General features: G+C 34.2%; 1 protein-coding gene across 1 annotated transcript in view; it reads right to left on the bottom strand.

Annotated features, from left to right (window-relative positions):
• LOC104626016 (vacuolar protein sorting-associated protein 13A-like) overlaps nt 1-15,371 on the bottom strand; it is a gene marked incomplete at its 5' end in the record, with an annotated part of 61,223 nt that extends 45,852 nt beyond the window's left edge. Inside the window, 16 exon segments of the mRNA XM_010293825.1 lie at nt 439-599; nt 1,513-1,774; nt 1,893-2,051; nt 3,396-3,497; nt 4,247-4,603; nt 5,118-5,210; nt 7,636-7,868; nt 9,069-9,289; nt 9,640-9,809; nt 10,720-10,844; nt 11,700-11,850; nt 12,672-12,819; nt 13,527-13,834; nt 14,476-14,643; nt 15,065-15,168; nt 15,255-15,371. Coding sequence (XP_010292127.1) covers nt 439-599; nt 1,513-1,774; nt 1,893-2,051; nt 3,396-3,497; nt 4,247-4,603; nt 5,118-5,210; nt 7,636-7,868; nt 9,069-9,289; nt 9,640-9,809; nt 10,720-10,844; nt 11,700-11,850; nt 12,672-12,819; nt 13,527-13,834; nt 14,476-14,643; nt 15,065-15,168; nt 15,255-15,371 — 2,879 coding nt within the window.
• Nucleotides 15,372-17,330: the final 1,959 nt, after the last annotated feature.

Raw genomic sequence — 17,330 nt, forward strand, 5'->3', positions numbered from 1 at the left:
TCACTCTTTTTAGCTGACTTTGTACTAAATTTGAAATTCAGACAGCAATGCTACAGGACGAAGAAAAAGAAATAATCCAGCAGAAGGTTAACCTTGTGGAACCAAGGTAATGTTAAGAGATGTTTGATCACTTCACACAAAGTAAATAGTTCAACAAGACTGAAATCAGAACTAGTATTAGGATGAATTATCCTGATCTAAAATCTGGTCCATTTCCACCCCCACTCCACCCCCTGTCTTTGTCACTTTGAAAAAACTTTTTATTCTTGAAAATGTCTTCTTAACTACCTTATAATACACAAGAGCAAAGTTATATTAATTGTTCAGATAAGTTTTTAAAATGTTTTTTTTAAATGTTTAGTTAAAGACTACGGGAATATATTAATTCATGAAAAAATAAAATAATAATGAAATCATAATGTATGGAAATACAATAACCTGAATAGGAGAACGTATAGTTATCATCTTGCTTCCTTCAACAGTATCAATTTGGCATACAATGGACCTTTCAACACCAGATTCCTCATGTCTCACTCTGTAAATACATCGACCCACTTTTGTCAAAGGAATCTTTTCCACGGTGGAATGATGATGTGGACCTAGAATTTACAAAATGAGAAATGGAAGACTCAAAAGGAGCATAAAGTCACATTTGAAAGACAGAAGAGTGCATTCAACAGAATTTTCTGTATTGTCCAATCTATTAAAAAAAAAAAAAAGGAGATGAAAAAGTTCAACCATGATTTTTAATATGCCAATCCTGCAGTGTTACTAAAGAAACAGCAAAAATTCTTTTTTCACCACAGGAAAAAGAGTAAAGGAGTCCATCACTCAAATATTTAAGTGGGTTTTGCACCACTGCAAATAAAATTAGTGCCTGAAGAGAAATGTTTACAATGTGTAATGGCTTATAACAAGGTATAGCTCATACATATTGCAAAAATAATTCAATTAATAGATCTTATGGTCAAGACCAATTTGAAAAAACATTTTGAAAAACTGTCAATTGTTAAAATAAATCAACTTAAACTGTTAACACATAAATTACTAAAAATAGCTAAATTTTACTTTTATCTTTAACTGTGTTTTATTTTAAATTATTTAAAACAATTTTTTCTTAAAACACCCCCCTTAAGAGTAACTTCTCCTATGAACACATATATATACAGGCCTCAGAATTCTAAAAAAAAAAAAAATTGGGTAGCTGAATTCTACATTAACATGTGAATACAAAAAAAAAATTTGATTGCAGTAAAATTATGAAAATAAGGTTAGCTACCTAAATCATCAACATAGAAAATTTATGCTACAAAAGTGAACCACCATGATACATGCGACTTTTAGCTGCAAAGACTAAATCAGGATTTCAAATACCACCATGCATCTAGAATCCAAAGAAACATTCCTTTCATGTTACATAGTCCCCCAACACTTATTGACCTGTAAAAGATGCAGTATTATGCATCATGAAGTATTCACAAAACCAGAAGATGTATGAACTTTGGAACTTACAGATCTGAATGTAAAATCTCTTGCTACTCAGAGTTGTCATTGCTGTGAACTGGTCACTCTCATTTTTAGTTCTGACAAATTCCATATTTAAACTCTCTCCATCTCTTAAATGAAATATTTTTGCTCCAAATTCAACATTAAGGACACTAAAAGAATCACTAGGCGAGACAGTGATGGGAAGTCCTAAAGAATTTATTACTACAAATGGAGCTCGGTCTTTTTTGAAGATGTCTGAAGTTTGATTAGCTGCTTCAGCAAATGCCTAGAAAGCAAAGTATAGATACAAAACACAAAAATATTGAGTAAGACTTCATCAAGGCAATCTGTGCCAACATTCATTTAACAATTCTGACAGTGCGCAGTGAGCTAATCTTTCTTACCGTGCCCAAGTTACTCAACATTTGTAGCCCACATTTGGATAGTGTAATGTTCAGCTGGTCTTTTGAGGAAACATTTATTACTGTTTTATATTCTGGAACTTTGTAATTTTCTTCTTCTGCATCTGATTCAACCAATGCTTTTTTAGCCTTCTTCTTCATCTGAAAGGAGATTTTTAAAGAATTCTTATGTGACCACTCCTTCTGTAGAAGCAAGTTTCACCTCAAGACACTTTTTCTCTCCCTTTCCCACTTCTATGTCCTCCCATGGTTTGCCTTTTCTTTTTCATATTTTTTTTCTCAAAAACAAAAGAGGGAGAGAATAAAGAAGGCAAGAGGCAAAAGATGTATTTCAGAAGTCAATGAAATTCCGATAACAGTAGCTAAAATTATGATTATTCAAAAATAAAGAACACACACTTATATACTAACTACTAACATAGCCAGTAAATGTTATGTGAAAACATTCTTTTTAACGTATCTAATAACACTGTAAAAACCTATTACACATAATTGATTTCCTATTCTTAAAACAGTAACCCCAAATTTAGTCTTTATATGTTTGCAAACCAAACACTTATTTTGTATGTTTTCATTTGTTTGAAGGAAAAAAATAAAAATCACATGGAATACATTTTCCTGGCCTCCATTATTTCTGGAAATTATGTATTTTCAAACATTATATTTCAAATCTAGGCTAGAAGATATGAGGTTTGACTCATTATCTTCTACCTTTCTCCTGCATTAGCTCTTAACATCTTTCTGGAAAATTCTTAGGAATATTTATAATAGCAATTTCTTAATTGCAATATCTCAGTCTGCAATCTTCACCCTTCTGAGGGCATTACTGTAGAAAGTTGTTTGATGATAACAGTCCCGGGAAAAGGGCAGCTTTTCCATTCTGAGCAATGTCTCAGACTAAAAATACTTGAAAGGTCTTGAAAACAATCAGAAAACAATGCAATAAAACAGTTAAGCCAGAAGGAAGAAAAAAACAAAAGTATCTCTCTTCCTTAGATAAATGCTTATCTACTTTGAGACCAGAATCTAGACTATTTCCTTATGAAAGATGAAACTGAAGTGGCAAGAGCACTATTCCCACAGCGCACTTTGTGCTAGCCAGTAACAGGTATCAGTTTTTCCAATACATTTCTGCTACAGATACTCCTGTGGAATGAGTGGCCTTCTATCTTTCCAAAGTCACTGAATGCATCATTAGCATATGACCTAACTATACAGAAACTGATATAAAGCCATAAGAATTATCTAGTGCAACCAGAGTCAAATCTTCTTGCCACCTGAAAGACAATATTATTTAAAAGATCTGTGAGTCTGGATCTTCACTTGTGCAAGAGCTGGTTTCATTCATTAATGGGGAAAAAAAGTCTCAGTACCAACAAGAAGGAACAAAATTGTTAGATTAATCTCAGCAATGAAAGGTGCACACCATTTGCTTTTTCCAAGGTATTGAAATGGAAGATTTGAATTGTGCTTTAGAAAATATACCTTGATTTCAAGAACCCATGGTTTGAATAAATCAGTCTTCTCAACTTCTAGTGGTTCAAGCAAAGGTTCCCACACTCCAAACATCTCGTTAAAATAGTGTACCTATTGAAATACAGAAGTCAATTTGGAAATTACATACAACTGTTAAATCAATGAAAGATCTATAGATTTTAAAAGACCTAAAATTCTGATTTACAAAATTATTTATTACTTTGGTAACATAAAAGATTTATAATCAGATTGTACTTTCCGCTCCCACCATAAGATGAAGCAAATGCATTAGAAAAATAAATGAGGCAGCTAAGTCTCTACTGCAAAGACCCACTTCCAAATAACAGGTATAAAGTCTGTCCCTTAACATATAATTTGTCTTAAACTGTAGGCACTGGAAGTCTAAAGCACTACAAATAAGGAAGAATCTACCTACAACAACCACTGAATTTTATGTCACTATTTTTGAAACATGAGACAGTTTGTACAACACCAGTACCACATAGTATTTTATAGAAATGACACATGACTATAGCCTACTGTAATCTTAAATTAAGATTGTTAAAGAGTTTTAGCCAGTCGCTACTCCAAAATTTAATATTGGTGCAACCGGACTTTGGGAACTTGTGTAGAGTGTAAATGTGAGATTGTATAACACAAATTACTGCCATTAATACACTACATCTAACGCATTAGATTTTCATTTTAACTACCTTAACACCTCATTCCCACCCTGTTCTCACAATGTGTATCTGCAGGAGTTTAATAAAATATATGGATTATTTTTCTTTCATTGTCTAAATAACATAACGGGTTTAATATCTTAAGAAAACTTTTCTTTCTTGTGTAGGATTCCTCACCTCTAGCTCAAGATGAGAACGTAAGTTGATTAGTGTACTCCAGTTTTTGACTTCTCCAAGAAATGAGGACTTGGCTAAAAGCATCGGTACAGTTCGGTGCCCAACCCCAGCTTCAAGTGTTAGAAAAACAGATTCTATATTAATTTTCAACGACTCTCCTGTGGGAACCAGTTCAGCAGTTGGGTTTGTATCTTCATTTTCGTTCGACTCTTCAAGAAACCACATTTTTAGATTTTTTATATCTTTCTTATTCCACAAGTCTGGAGGAATTTGACTAATCTCTTCTTCCGTTGTTTCTGCAGTTTGATAAAGGGCTGATGTGATAGTAATTACTGTGTTTATGATTATTGGTGAAACCTACAAATAAGAAGTTGGAATAATTGGAAATGAGAAGCTAGTACAGGAAACAGTCAGCTTCTTTCAGACACAAAATTATAATGAATATGTTATGCTAACAAAACACTTCCATTCTCTACAGGACTCTTATCTTTGAAAACTCATTCCTCTCCATAAGCTACAGTTCAAGTGGTTCAGATTTTCAACTGCTGTCTTTCTTCCAGATGGGAGCTTTCTAAACTACCTCATCCAACACTCCATCTGAACACTTCAAATCCCATTTCTGCACATCAGGCCATTTTATAAAACACAGATTCCAAAACCAAAGCATTGCGACATGATTGCTACTTTTCAGTTTTGTTTGTTTTCACATGCTAAATAGATAGATGACATGATGAAGAACAGAAACAATTCCCCACTTCAGTCATTCCTGATTTTTTTTTTTTTTTTTTAAGAAACATATCCTGCAAGCAACTTTAAAGACTTCTGAGCAGGAAGAAGTAGAGAATTAAAAACACAATGAAAGTCTACCTACTTTTATTGTTAGAGATTTAACCGTTAGATCAGCTGTCTGTGGATTAGTACCCGACTGTTTCATTTCAAAGAAGAAGTCACAAGGCTGTAATACCTATACAAAAGAGTAAAAACACATTAAATACAGAAAAAAAATCCTTTAAAAATCATATGCTTTTAAATACTATACATCAAAAGTACCAAAAGGAAAACAGTTACCATTATTTGATTCTCCAAAATTAAGAGTAATCTGAATAATAATAACACACTAATAATGTGTTCAAACGTAAAGAAAAAAGTATCAGAAGCATCACCTCAGACATTCTCAATCATTAGATTCAAATGTCAGCTACAGTAAAATGCATTACACTTCAGTAACTCCATTCTTCAGGTAAAGTCTGCAGATGTCTTCAAATACACCACACCATCAAAAGTGTGACTTTTGAGGAGAACCAGACTTCTCAGTTAAGGACAGCACAGCAACAACAGTTACAGCCTTCTTGAATAAAAATACCACCGAATCAAAATCACTCAGTTACAGCTTTATTTTACGAACAGTCCCTGCGTACTCCCACTTGCCAAGGTTTATCATAACCAAATCTAAGTTACACTAAAAACAAAATAGTGCTATGTGATTAATATTCACTCAGATGTAGTAAGATCCTACTAATACTGTATTGATAGGAAAACTTGCTCTCCAGTCCCTACCTGAGAAGATAAGTCTCTCAAAAACTGTAAATTTCAAACCACATTGATTTTGCAATCTTTCCCAACATCTCTGTCCATATCTGAATCAGATGCTGGGGGCATAGAAACACCCTGAATCAGTTTTACCACCCTCTTCCATGTGAATTTGATCTAACAGAATTTTTTTCCCATATTATTATTTTATCCTCTGCAGCTCAAATTATTTTTTTTTTCTTCTTCTGTATTACAGCCAGGAATGAAAAGTAACGCTCTTTAGACCAAGGTATATGTGAAAAACGTACAGAAAGAACCTCATCACTTGTTCTACTCTAAATCCAGAAGCCAGTTTTCTGGGTATTCCCAGACACCTATTCATCAGGAGGATGATTTCATCCATCACTAGTGTCCCCCAAAGTTTAGGCAATATAAAATCTTGACATCAATAGCAGCCTTCAGAAATCTTGTAATCTTCATATCATATATTTTCTTTCTTGACCAAAGGAGGCCATGGAATGTCATCTGAATCTCTATTTCTCTGATTATTTTCCTAAACTGAAATGGTATTGTTTACAGAAAGCCTCGGTCCAGAGATTTGCTTAGATACATGTTTTCAAAAGAGGCAGTTATGCTGCTACCTGCAGAGAATGTTGCCTTTTTTGACCTCTGATACTCTCTTAAGAGCTTTATGAAACTTTTAAAGAAGGTACTGTTTTAAGCATTAAAACTAATGTCCCCTGAAGCTTTTTTCCTCTTTACAGCACAAGCATCTTGTCAAATACAGGTCTTTTCCTCTGTTTCTATGGTCTTAAGATAAAAGATTCTGGCAGAAGATATTCCAGTAAGAGTGAAAGCCTGATGTGAAGCCTCCTTTGCTTTCTACAAAGCTAGCCACATTTGTGCCACATTAGCCGGTTACGGAAATGGAAGTCAAGTAACTTTGTGTTGTGTTGTGGCTATCAGTGCAAGTGCATCACTTTCTCAATGACTAAATTGTCAACAGATTAATGCAGTCAAAGACTGTGTCTAACCAAGAGGTAAACTATGAAAGTATCTGATAACGAGATGAAGTGGAAGTACCAGTCCTTTGTGCTTACAGCTTCGGTCTTTCCTATGTAGCTCTATAAAGTAAACAGGCATTAATGCAAAGCTGAAAAGTTTCATTCTTCATAACTCATCTGTGGTCTGAAGACACAGATAACAGTTGGATATATCGTCAAATTGAATTTTTTCTCTGATACAACAATATAATTACAGAGTTAACTGAGGTAAAGTTTGCTGTAGAGGCAGAAAAGCTGTAATAAGCTCCAGGAGTCAACGTATTCCCACCTGGCCAATAACTAATGAGTCTTATTCTGTTGCCAAAATGTAAGCAGGCAGATTTAGTAAGGGATCTATGGATCTTAACACAAAGGAATTTATGCACAGCATACCATAAGCAATCTATTTCATAATACCTACTTCCCATTCTGTCTGTGGCCATTTGTTATCCATTTACAGCTATTTAATGCAGTTTCAGACTGAAAGTATTCCAAGTTTACTACACTGCGTTTGAAATAGTGTACACTCATAAAATACTATTTATTTGGCTTCCACGGGATATAAGAGATTATTAACATTTTACTCTTAATTTTAGCTTGTCATACAAATCAAACTGCAAAGCCACAGATCGAGATGATGCTTTTGGCATATCATAAAAAACAGATGAAAAAAATCAACAAAATAAGTTAGACAAAATTTTACTCATATGTCTATAATATACATTCTAATGATGGAAGCATCAGAAATAACTTGCAATCTAGTGGTGTAAGTTACACAGCACCTTTTAAATACAAACTGGATGTCTGAAAACTCACCGTAGTAATGTTCCCTTTCCTTTTGTCTGGAAGAAATGGGCATGCTTTCATTTGTATCTCTTTAACAGCAGCTGTCATGCTATACCTTTCAGGGCTATTTTTAATGAAGACCTCACACTGCGTTGTAACCACCAATGCAGGAGCATCACTTCTTGTTAAATCAGCCACAAACACAATCTCTGGATTTTTAACAACGATGTTCATTTCCATTGTAGATACAGGCTGCACAGGTGCTTCAAAAATATAAATTAAATTGGAGGCGTTGTTCAAAAATGAAATTGTCATTATTTACATCTCTCATAACTTATAGAGAAGTTTTAAAGATTTAGTGACAAGATCTAGGATAAGTGGTGTCAGAAAACCTGTAGAGAGCTGCAACTGACTTATTTCTAGGCTCTTCACTGGAGATACAAAATCATTAAAGCTCTAATTACTTTCAGATTCAACAAAGATTCCACAAAGCTTCTTCATCAAAATGAAAAGGATTACAGTACCATCACTGACACTAGCAAATGTATCAGCTTCACTACATATCTACATCAACCAGCTATGATAGGGTCTTACAAAAATGCTGGACACATTTTCTGCTCTCTGGAGCAGCAAAAAACATTTCTCCATAGGACCATAATGCAGCATTTACTAGTGCTTAATGTAACCATTTGCAGTACAAAAATACTTTCATGTAAGAATTCCTAATTTGTTTAGATTTTGATCACCTACTAAATAATCACAGCAGGCCTAGCTGAGGTGGACACAACTAAGATATTTAAGGCACAGGAAAACAAAAACAAAAAAAAGGGACTTGCTTTGTAGACCTGATGTGAACTATCTGAGGCCTAGAAACATAAATAGCCCATTTCCTGCTCTGATGCCCTAATGGACTAATTTCTGATGTCAGGTAAAGGTCCTGCACTAGAAAGAACAAATTGTGCACTTGAGCTAAAAGCCTGTTTCCTGATGTAGGGAGAAATGTGCATCACTGGCCAAGTGAAATTACATTTCTAGAGAGCAATATCTGGCAGGCTGAAATCATGTTTAAGCATAATATAATATGCTCCATCATTCTCAGGAAGGATGAAAATTACGATGGTGGCAATCACCATTATAAACTTAGTTGAGACTGCAGAGATAGCCAAACACACCTAGAGAGCCAGCTGTAATTGCCCTTCTCCATTTTATTTTATTTCAGACATACATTTTTAGGTATTTCCTTTGTCTGGTAAGAGAAAGTTTCATTTGGAAATACAGACCAAGGGACATGAACCAATTTCCATAATGCAAAAAAAGAAACAGCAAAGGTTAAAAGAAGCTGTTCTATACACAGAGACACAGGAAATAGCATAAAAAGAGTATTACAATTTTGAAAATAGTATTGAAATACCAAAATTAAACAGATATTTAAATACAAATCTTTAAATATTTCCAGTATGTACCTTGCTCCTTTAAAGGTAATGACTGTTTGAGATTTCTCTGCGCAGCAGCACTTTCTGCATTAGCCTTTAGGAATATATCTGCAACAGTAAGTAGAAACTCCATGCTTGCACAAAGGTATATCTCTTGAACAATCACATCAAGAACAGTGCCATCTCTCCCCTGCTTGTAACTTATATCCATCATAACTTTCTTTTCAAATCCATGTTTCATTTCCACCATCCTGAAAAACCATTAATGCAGTATTTAATGACACAATAAAAAAACCTGACAAATACTGAAAAACACTCAATATTCTCACTTCAGCTGCAACACATTAACAAGAGTGTTTTATTAATTAAAACATTAACAAGTTTGGTTTATTTCATATTCAAAGTTTATTTCTAGCATTTATATTGGTCTCTCATGGACAACATGTGGAACAAAAGGCAAGTAAGACACGTAAGTCTACAGTAACATGTACTTTAAGAACTACCTTCACCAAAATAATTGCAGTTTTAACAGAATACTAAAATGGAAACATTGGGAACTTGTCAAACTCCAATAAACAGTATTTTATGTCAAAACACAGACCTTGGGGTAGCCTTCTGGATTGACCGTCTCTTATCATCTAATGTACAGTTTGTCAGCTTGACTGAAGCGTTCATTGAACCATCTGATAACATTTTGACAGCAGCTGACATCAAAACTAACTTAAACTCTGCAAGCTTCAAAAGGTCATCTCTCTGATCCAAATTTGTAACCTGTTTAAATCAAATGAAAATATGTTTGTAGGTTTGCTTACAGGTAATGGAAATAATACAAACGTGTGATACACAGACTTATTCTAACTGGTAAGACTTCTAAAAATATATTAAACACACACACTGGTAATTCAAAAATTAATAACATAGAGAAAACTGGAAAAAAAAAATTAAAGCTTTACCCTTCTACCAGCTTGCTAAAGCAAGCTGATATTAGTGAGAAGGAGACAATGTTTAAAAGAAAGTAGAATTGTCATATGCAATTTTGGTTTGTTCGCTGTTTAAAAATACGTAGTATATGCAAAGACATCAAGTAAGAAATTAAGTTTTTTCTCCTATGACTACTTAGTGTTTATAGATACTGGAAAATTGTTTGAAATCTAAAATAATAGACTACAAGTTTACAATAAAATATTACCAAACTCTTAGTTAGAAATTTGCTGACAAGTTTTGTAAATTTCAACCAAGAAGAAAAAAAATGCATTCATGCTGTAATACAAATTTAAAATATCTCTCCACAATTTTATTTAAATATGTGTATGTGTCCACACATGTGTAACTAAAGAATAGGTTGCAGGCCTTTGCATTTTTTTTCTTGACAAATCATATTTTAAACTAAGGTAAGTTTTCAGCAAATTTTTAGTCAGATCACAGAAGATGCCACATATTATGTGCTACCACTGGTTAGTCTCTTTCCTGTAATATCTGCCATGTGATTTAAAATGAAAATTTTATTTTATTTTTTGATTTAAAAGTTAATACAGCTGTTTTTCATTTCCATCACGTTTGTTACTATTGCTAGAAATAATTTTCTCTGCTTATAAATTAAACTATTCCTGTTCAGAACTTCCAGAACTCTAGGCAACCTTAAAGCTGTTTCTTTCTCTTTGTAACCAAAATTAATATTTACCTGTTTTGAATTTGGACTATACAATACTAAAGTCAGAGAGTCGAATCTGAAGTCCAGTTTTAGTGTTGTTTTTATTTTCATAGGTGAATGCAATTCCACCACAGCTGATGTCACAACAGTTACACCTTTCAGAAATCAGAAAAACACTTAATATTAAAGTACCTGACAGCAAACAAGGAAAAAAACAAGCAAAACCAACTATAAAGACAACAACTTCCCTTTCCTCTACATGTAAATCCATCCACACTTAGCTTACGTTTATCATGCTCTCTGTAATTACATTTGGCAAAATCATGCAATGTTTGAGAAAAAATACTCCGCTTACATAGTCTACATGCAATTTTTACCATCTTCAAGACATAAATGCACAACTTCCCTTAATACTATACAGTATCATATGCAAGATTGTTACAAAGAATACAAGTTTACTTTCATCCTCATTCATTCATCTTGCCACATTTTTGCTATTTTTCACAATTAATAGAAGATTTAAACAGAAGATTCTTTTCTTACTTGCTTTTTTTAGTGTGTGCTGAACAGTTCATGGGCAATGATGCCTACTGAATAGGAATAAACTTTAAGGATGCCATCATAATGTCAAGGCAAACAGATCTAAAAGTGAACAGCAAGAGTACCAGCATACACGGGAAAATAAGTAACCCAGCAACTTTCCAAAGTTGGGATGTTACCAAATCCAGCAGATAGCCTTTTAGGTGCTCACTGCATTATTGCCGGTAGAACAAGACAGTCCTTACATCAAAACACATGCTACAAAACTCACTACAGTGGCCAAGTTGCTGCTATTCATTGTCATTATCATTGGTTATAGCTCAAACCACGATGTCAAGATAACAGAGGCATACTGTTAAAAACAACTGAATCTGGCATCCTTTCATGAAGGCAACTCCAACAGAAATAATAAATAAATTGACAGTAATAACTCAAAATGTTAGACCACATGTAATTTTAGAAAACATTACCTGCAGAGTGCTGTGAAGTACTATGCATATCACTACAATGGCTAGTTGTATCTTTTGGTTCTGGTAAAGATGTTGATGCACCAGAGCTTCCACCTATATTTTCATTTAGTGTCCTCAATATTGTGGTAATATCTTCCTGACTGAGAATTAGCTTAGAAAAAAAAAAGATTGTTATTAAACTCAGAACAACTCAGTTAATGAAAATTTTGGTAACTAAAATCTAAGTTTACAAATAAACAGATAAACCAAATTAATCTCATCTGAGTCTCCATTTAGGAGACTAAAGAACCAAGTAAAATGTTTTTCCTAAATCCACACAAGCCCTTACAGTAACTTCTAGCAATCAGAAGTCATTCATACATTATTTTGTTTTTGTCTACAAACTTTCTTTACAAAGTTACAATTTAGAAATCAAATGTTCGAAGTCATGTAAGTATAGTTTGACTTATAGTCACCCAAAATTGTTATCTGCATCACAGGTACTTTGCAGTAATGGTTACTAGTTCTATTTAAAAATTTCACAAATTGGTTTTCTTCATACAATGGACATATTTTATATTTTTTTATGTTAAATTTAAATGAGCATGTACACTAACTTAGGCTTGTCAGGGGCATGAATTCAGCAGATGGTGGTGCTACTAATGACCAGACCAATAAATCCCAACTTTTTTCAATCCTCCTTTGAAAGATACTAACTGACAGGTAAAAAAAAAGGCTATAATAGCATACCCATCTCTAACTAGCAATAGTAATATCTAGTACAAAATCTGCCTGCAGTATCACAGATGAAATAGAGAGCTTAGATTAGAACAGAAATCTATTCACTTCCTTTTTCCCTGTAAAACAACAAAATCCACTCTCCCTGTATCAATCAAACAATAACCTAACTGTGGAACGTGGACTTCTATGGACAGAAGATGAATCCATTTTCCACAGACATTTTAACAGCTGCTTTCAGAAATGAGTACTTACATTCATAGGCTTCAGTCGGCCAGATATTTCAATATCAGGAACTTCGTTATACCATGCAGCAGCTAAATTTCGTTCAACAGCTACTTCCAGATTGAGTGGCTGCAGCAACTGTACTTCAGTTTGCAATGAACCTTGCTCATAGCATGATCTGTGAACAGAAACAAAATACTCCCAGCTTGACATACTTCACCTACACATTCTAATAAACATGTATCTGTCTTTTTGTCATCTTTTTGACTAGTACCGTAAAATAGTCTTCATACTGCTCCTAGTATCTCTAGTTAAAGCGTTACCCCACCAGCTAGACATCTCTTCTTGGCAGGGAGGAGACACATCAGGCACCCAACATACTAACTTCTTGCAAGTTACAACCTCTTACTTGCTCTCCACTGGACAGCAATTCCTTCTTTCTTCAGTACTCCTCAACTGTGTTTCAAAATTCCTGTCTCTTCCCTCTCCCCCTTCCAATCCCCTGCACCAAGGCCCATTTTCAAACACTTCATGGCTGACTTGTTCTGTTTTCTGCTGTGTATAGCTTGAAAACCCCATCAAAATAGCCACTTACAAATAGGTATAACCTGTCCCAAAGTACTAAATTATACATAACCTTATTATTCTACACAATATTCCCTAAACAAACATTTGCTTCAATTAAAAGATGTGTAGATTGCTATTTCTCCTAAATCATACATTTTAATTGCTTTCACAAAAATCTTTTGTTGTTGTATTCCAAGATAATAGTGTATCCATCAATGACCAACCATTAATTATTTTCATAACAACTTCTCAAAGCTCTCCAACTGAAGTATCCTGAAAGGATCGCATGAATTTAAAAAAACCTTGACACTAAGTTACCTGTATAACTTTAGTTCACTCAATTTCACCGTCATAGAGTCAACAACAGGTGGGAGATTATATCGTGTTTTTGTTTTAGCAATAAAGAATTGGTTCTTCACAGTGATTAGACCAAGATCAGCCACGAGGACATTCGCAGACATTGCTGACTGTGGAACTATGACAACAGGTGCTTTAATATTGATATCTAGTGCCAAACGGGAACTACGTTCCGCTAGCTCTTTTACACCTGTTGCTGCTTTCTCCGCTGCTTGAACAGTTGCCTCAGTAAGCGCTTCCTTGGCAGCTTGGAAGTTATTTATAAAAGCCTAGGAAAAGAATACAGATATTGGGAATTTTGTTAAGAATAACACTACAAAAATACTAAGAATCATAGTTTTTTTAATAGCAAACCATGTTAAGATACTATTTTTGCTACACACTTCTGAATTCTTTAATAGAATAATCTCCCCCCCCAAACAGGATGAAGTATGCATATATATTTATAAAATAAGTTTCCATGCTAAATATCTGGCAAATCAGATGGTAATAGCAATGACCTTGTAACATGAGTTGTATGAATTATGTTTTATTTACTCATATAAAGACTGAAAGATAGATTCACTTAGCAGAATTTCTGGAAAAGGCATTAATTTTGGGTTTTTTACTTATATTTTAGTGTTATAAACAATGAACAGAGTGTATATTTAAAAGCTGCCACAAGCAATTTAAGTAAAAAAATTACTAACAATAATAGCAAATATTGTTGCTTAGCCACCCACTCCACAATAACAAACATATGGAGAGGAAAAGTAAATAGCCCAACCACCAATCCCAGTGAAGCTTTTATAATAGTATATAAGACTTCTTACACAAATGGGCACCACCCCATATGGGATGCTTTATCCTTTTCTGGCTCTGACAATGTTATCTGAATGCTAAGGAACAGTACCTGGAAAATTTAACTTACCAAAATAGATGAAACAAACTTGTTGACAAAAACTACTTGAATACACCCAACAGTTAAGTAAATACGATTGTCAACAACATCCATATTTGTATATGCAATGCCATCTGTAGCATTCACATATGATATCATTCTAAAGTTGAAGACTTCTTTTCCTGTGATGTAAAGGGCCTTAGGAAAAGAGAAAGGAATACCTTTACTGTAAAAACTTATGACAGAGAAATTGAATTCCAAAATAAAATGTAGTACCTCACACTACTAAAACATTTTTATTTCAACTATCTCAACAATAAATGAAAGGAAATAGCTGGAAATGTTCAGTTGGGATCTCATTTAATTCTGCCCATTAAATTCAAGAAAATGAGGAGCATAATGAGTAGCTTAGTATCACAGTTGCACAAAATCAATGTCAGCCTAACAATCACTGGTTGTGGGAGCAAAATTGATCTGCCTATAGGGAATAATGCTCCCAGCAAATACATAAAACATTATTTAAAAAAACCCACCACAGTTAAACAGTAGAGTCTACGAAGTAAGTTCAATTTAGCATCTATATTCCATTCAGAAATCAATGATACATGCAACAGCATACCTTTTTATACAATGCCATCTCATCAGAATCCACAACAATGATGTTCTTTAATTTTGCAGTCACTTCTGTTGCTGCTTTCTTCATGATCACTTGGCTATCCAGACCTTAAAGAAAAAAAGGATACAAAAAAATCTAGATACTATTCTGGGTATGAAGTTTTGTGCCTTTGTGATTAAAGTTGTGTTCCTACCTTCGATGTGAATTTCAGCTATTCTATGTTTTTTCTCTCTAATAAAGATACGTAAACAGGCTAAATCCGCACAGATATTGAGGTCGATAACATCTTCATACTTCGATTTTTTTGATGCTGTGGGAAATACAAAATAATAAAAGTCACAGTTCCTCAAGGAGGAGATGTAATATTTTAGTATCCCTTCCCCAAAGCCTAGTTTGTATCAAACCTGCAGCACCGACAAAATGCACTGCACTCATTCTAGCAAGTACCACCCAAAGGAATTGTATATACAGGATTGTATATACTGGAGTTCTCATGTGCTTCACAAACTGTGGTAATCAACATCAGTATTTTATTAACTGCAAGAAAGACCCTTAACATACATCTACACAGCACAGTGCAAAATCAGAGATAGGTTATTCAGGACTACGCAGTTTACCTCAAATAGTAGTAATATGACAGCTACATTAACACACTACTCTATCTGTTCTGTTGATTAGTCATCTGCAATCAATGGTTTTGTTTACATACAGCAAGTGACTTCTCATTAAATCCATACAACCTACGTTTTCTAACCTTAAGTTTTAAACACGAAAACACTACAAATAACTAGACACTGAAGAGAAGGCACAGTGGTCATCCTTCAAAATGAGTATGGGCAACCTTAAAACCTACAAAAGATACAAGGACAAATATAGTGCCTTTCAGAACAGAGGTGTCCAAATATTCAGTCCATTTTTGGTTTTCTCAAAACTGAATAAAAATATTCTATTTCATGTTAACAGAAATAATCTCTGTTCAAGTAGACATGACTGATGCCATACACTACCTGCAAGTACAGTGCTAAATACAGACACCAACACATAGTAATCAACCAATAACTTATTCCATTTTTTCTGAAAGTCAAATGTGAAGTTATATGTTACTTCAAATGACAAAGGGAAATATGGTATCTTGTATTGAGGGACTTTTGAGTCCTAAGTGGTAAATTCTTATAGGTAATCTATATACAAAACTAAAAGCAGGAAAATTAAAAGTAGTAACATTCAACCCATTTTTCCATAGCCTAGCTTTTCAGATGAGATATTACCTGTAAGTATTGCGTGTGAGTATGTTAAGGCTTTCTTAACACTTACAATCAAGCTATGGTTCCATAAATACATCAGCTTCAGTCACATGATTTTATTGTATGTTGCTAATAGAAGACAAGCCACAGTAAATTAACCAATAGCTACCGTCAAAGTTATGGCTGTGTGACATATTAATACTCTTCCCACATCTCATCCCAACTGATCTCTCATCATTCCTAAGGCAAATACTCTCTTTCATCTTCCTTCACCAGCGCCCAAAAAACAGACGCTACAAACCTTATTTTCCCTCATCTTGTTAATAACCTGCTTGGCTCCATACATGATAATTATCCTTCCTTTCACAATGCTTAAAAAATTAACATAACTGATTTCATTTAAGCACATAGGGAAAACATATTCAAACCCCAAGAAGAGCTGTGCATCCAAAAGCCTAAGGGTTGTTTTTTTTTCCCAATACAGGTACCATTGCTGTTTCGAGCTCTTAAAGAAAAACACAAACGGGCTACTAGCTCACCAACCTCCCATAATAAAACCATCGACCCTCAGCAACACTGTGAATTAATCACTGAATATGAGTATACACTAGACTCAGGCAGAGTACTGCCTTACTCACTAGAAAGGCAGCGCAAATTATCATTCTCAAAAAAATCTCACCAAATGCTGCAAATGTGATACTTCGGGTTTAAAGATGCCAAACTAGTACTGAAGTTTAACTCCAGATATTTGTAAGACCTAACATCAGTGAATGCAGACAGCCTCAGAAAGATCTCAGTGTACCAGCGGGTTGGCTAGGTCAGTCACATAAGGGAACTACTGAAATCAGTAACGCAGAGCAAGTATTACAATACTTCCACTAGAATAATCTTGAGAATATCCTCTACCATAGTTTTTGTGTGTGTGTTTTCCTTTTTGTTTTAATAACTACAGAGAGTTTAAAACTGGACCGTTCACCATCTTCAGAAGAAGGAACAGGCAACTCAAAAAGAGTACAAGGATCTCG

This window comes from Phaethon lepturus, unplaced genomic scaffold, assembly GCF_000687285.1.
Source record: "Phaethon lepturus isolate BGI_N335 unplaced genomic scaffold, ASM68728v1 scaffold1379, whole genome shotgun sequence".
Classification (NCBI taxonomy): Eukaryota; Metazoa; Chordata; class Aves; order Phaethontiformes; family Phaethontidae; genus Phaethon; species Phaethon lepturus.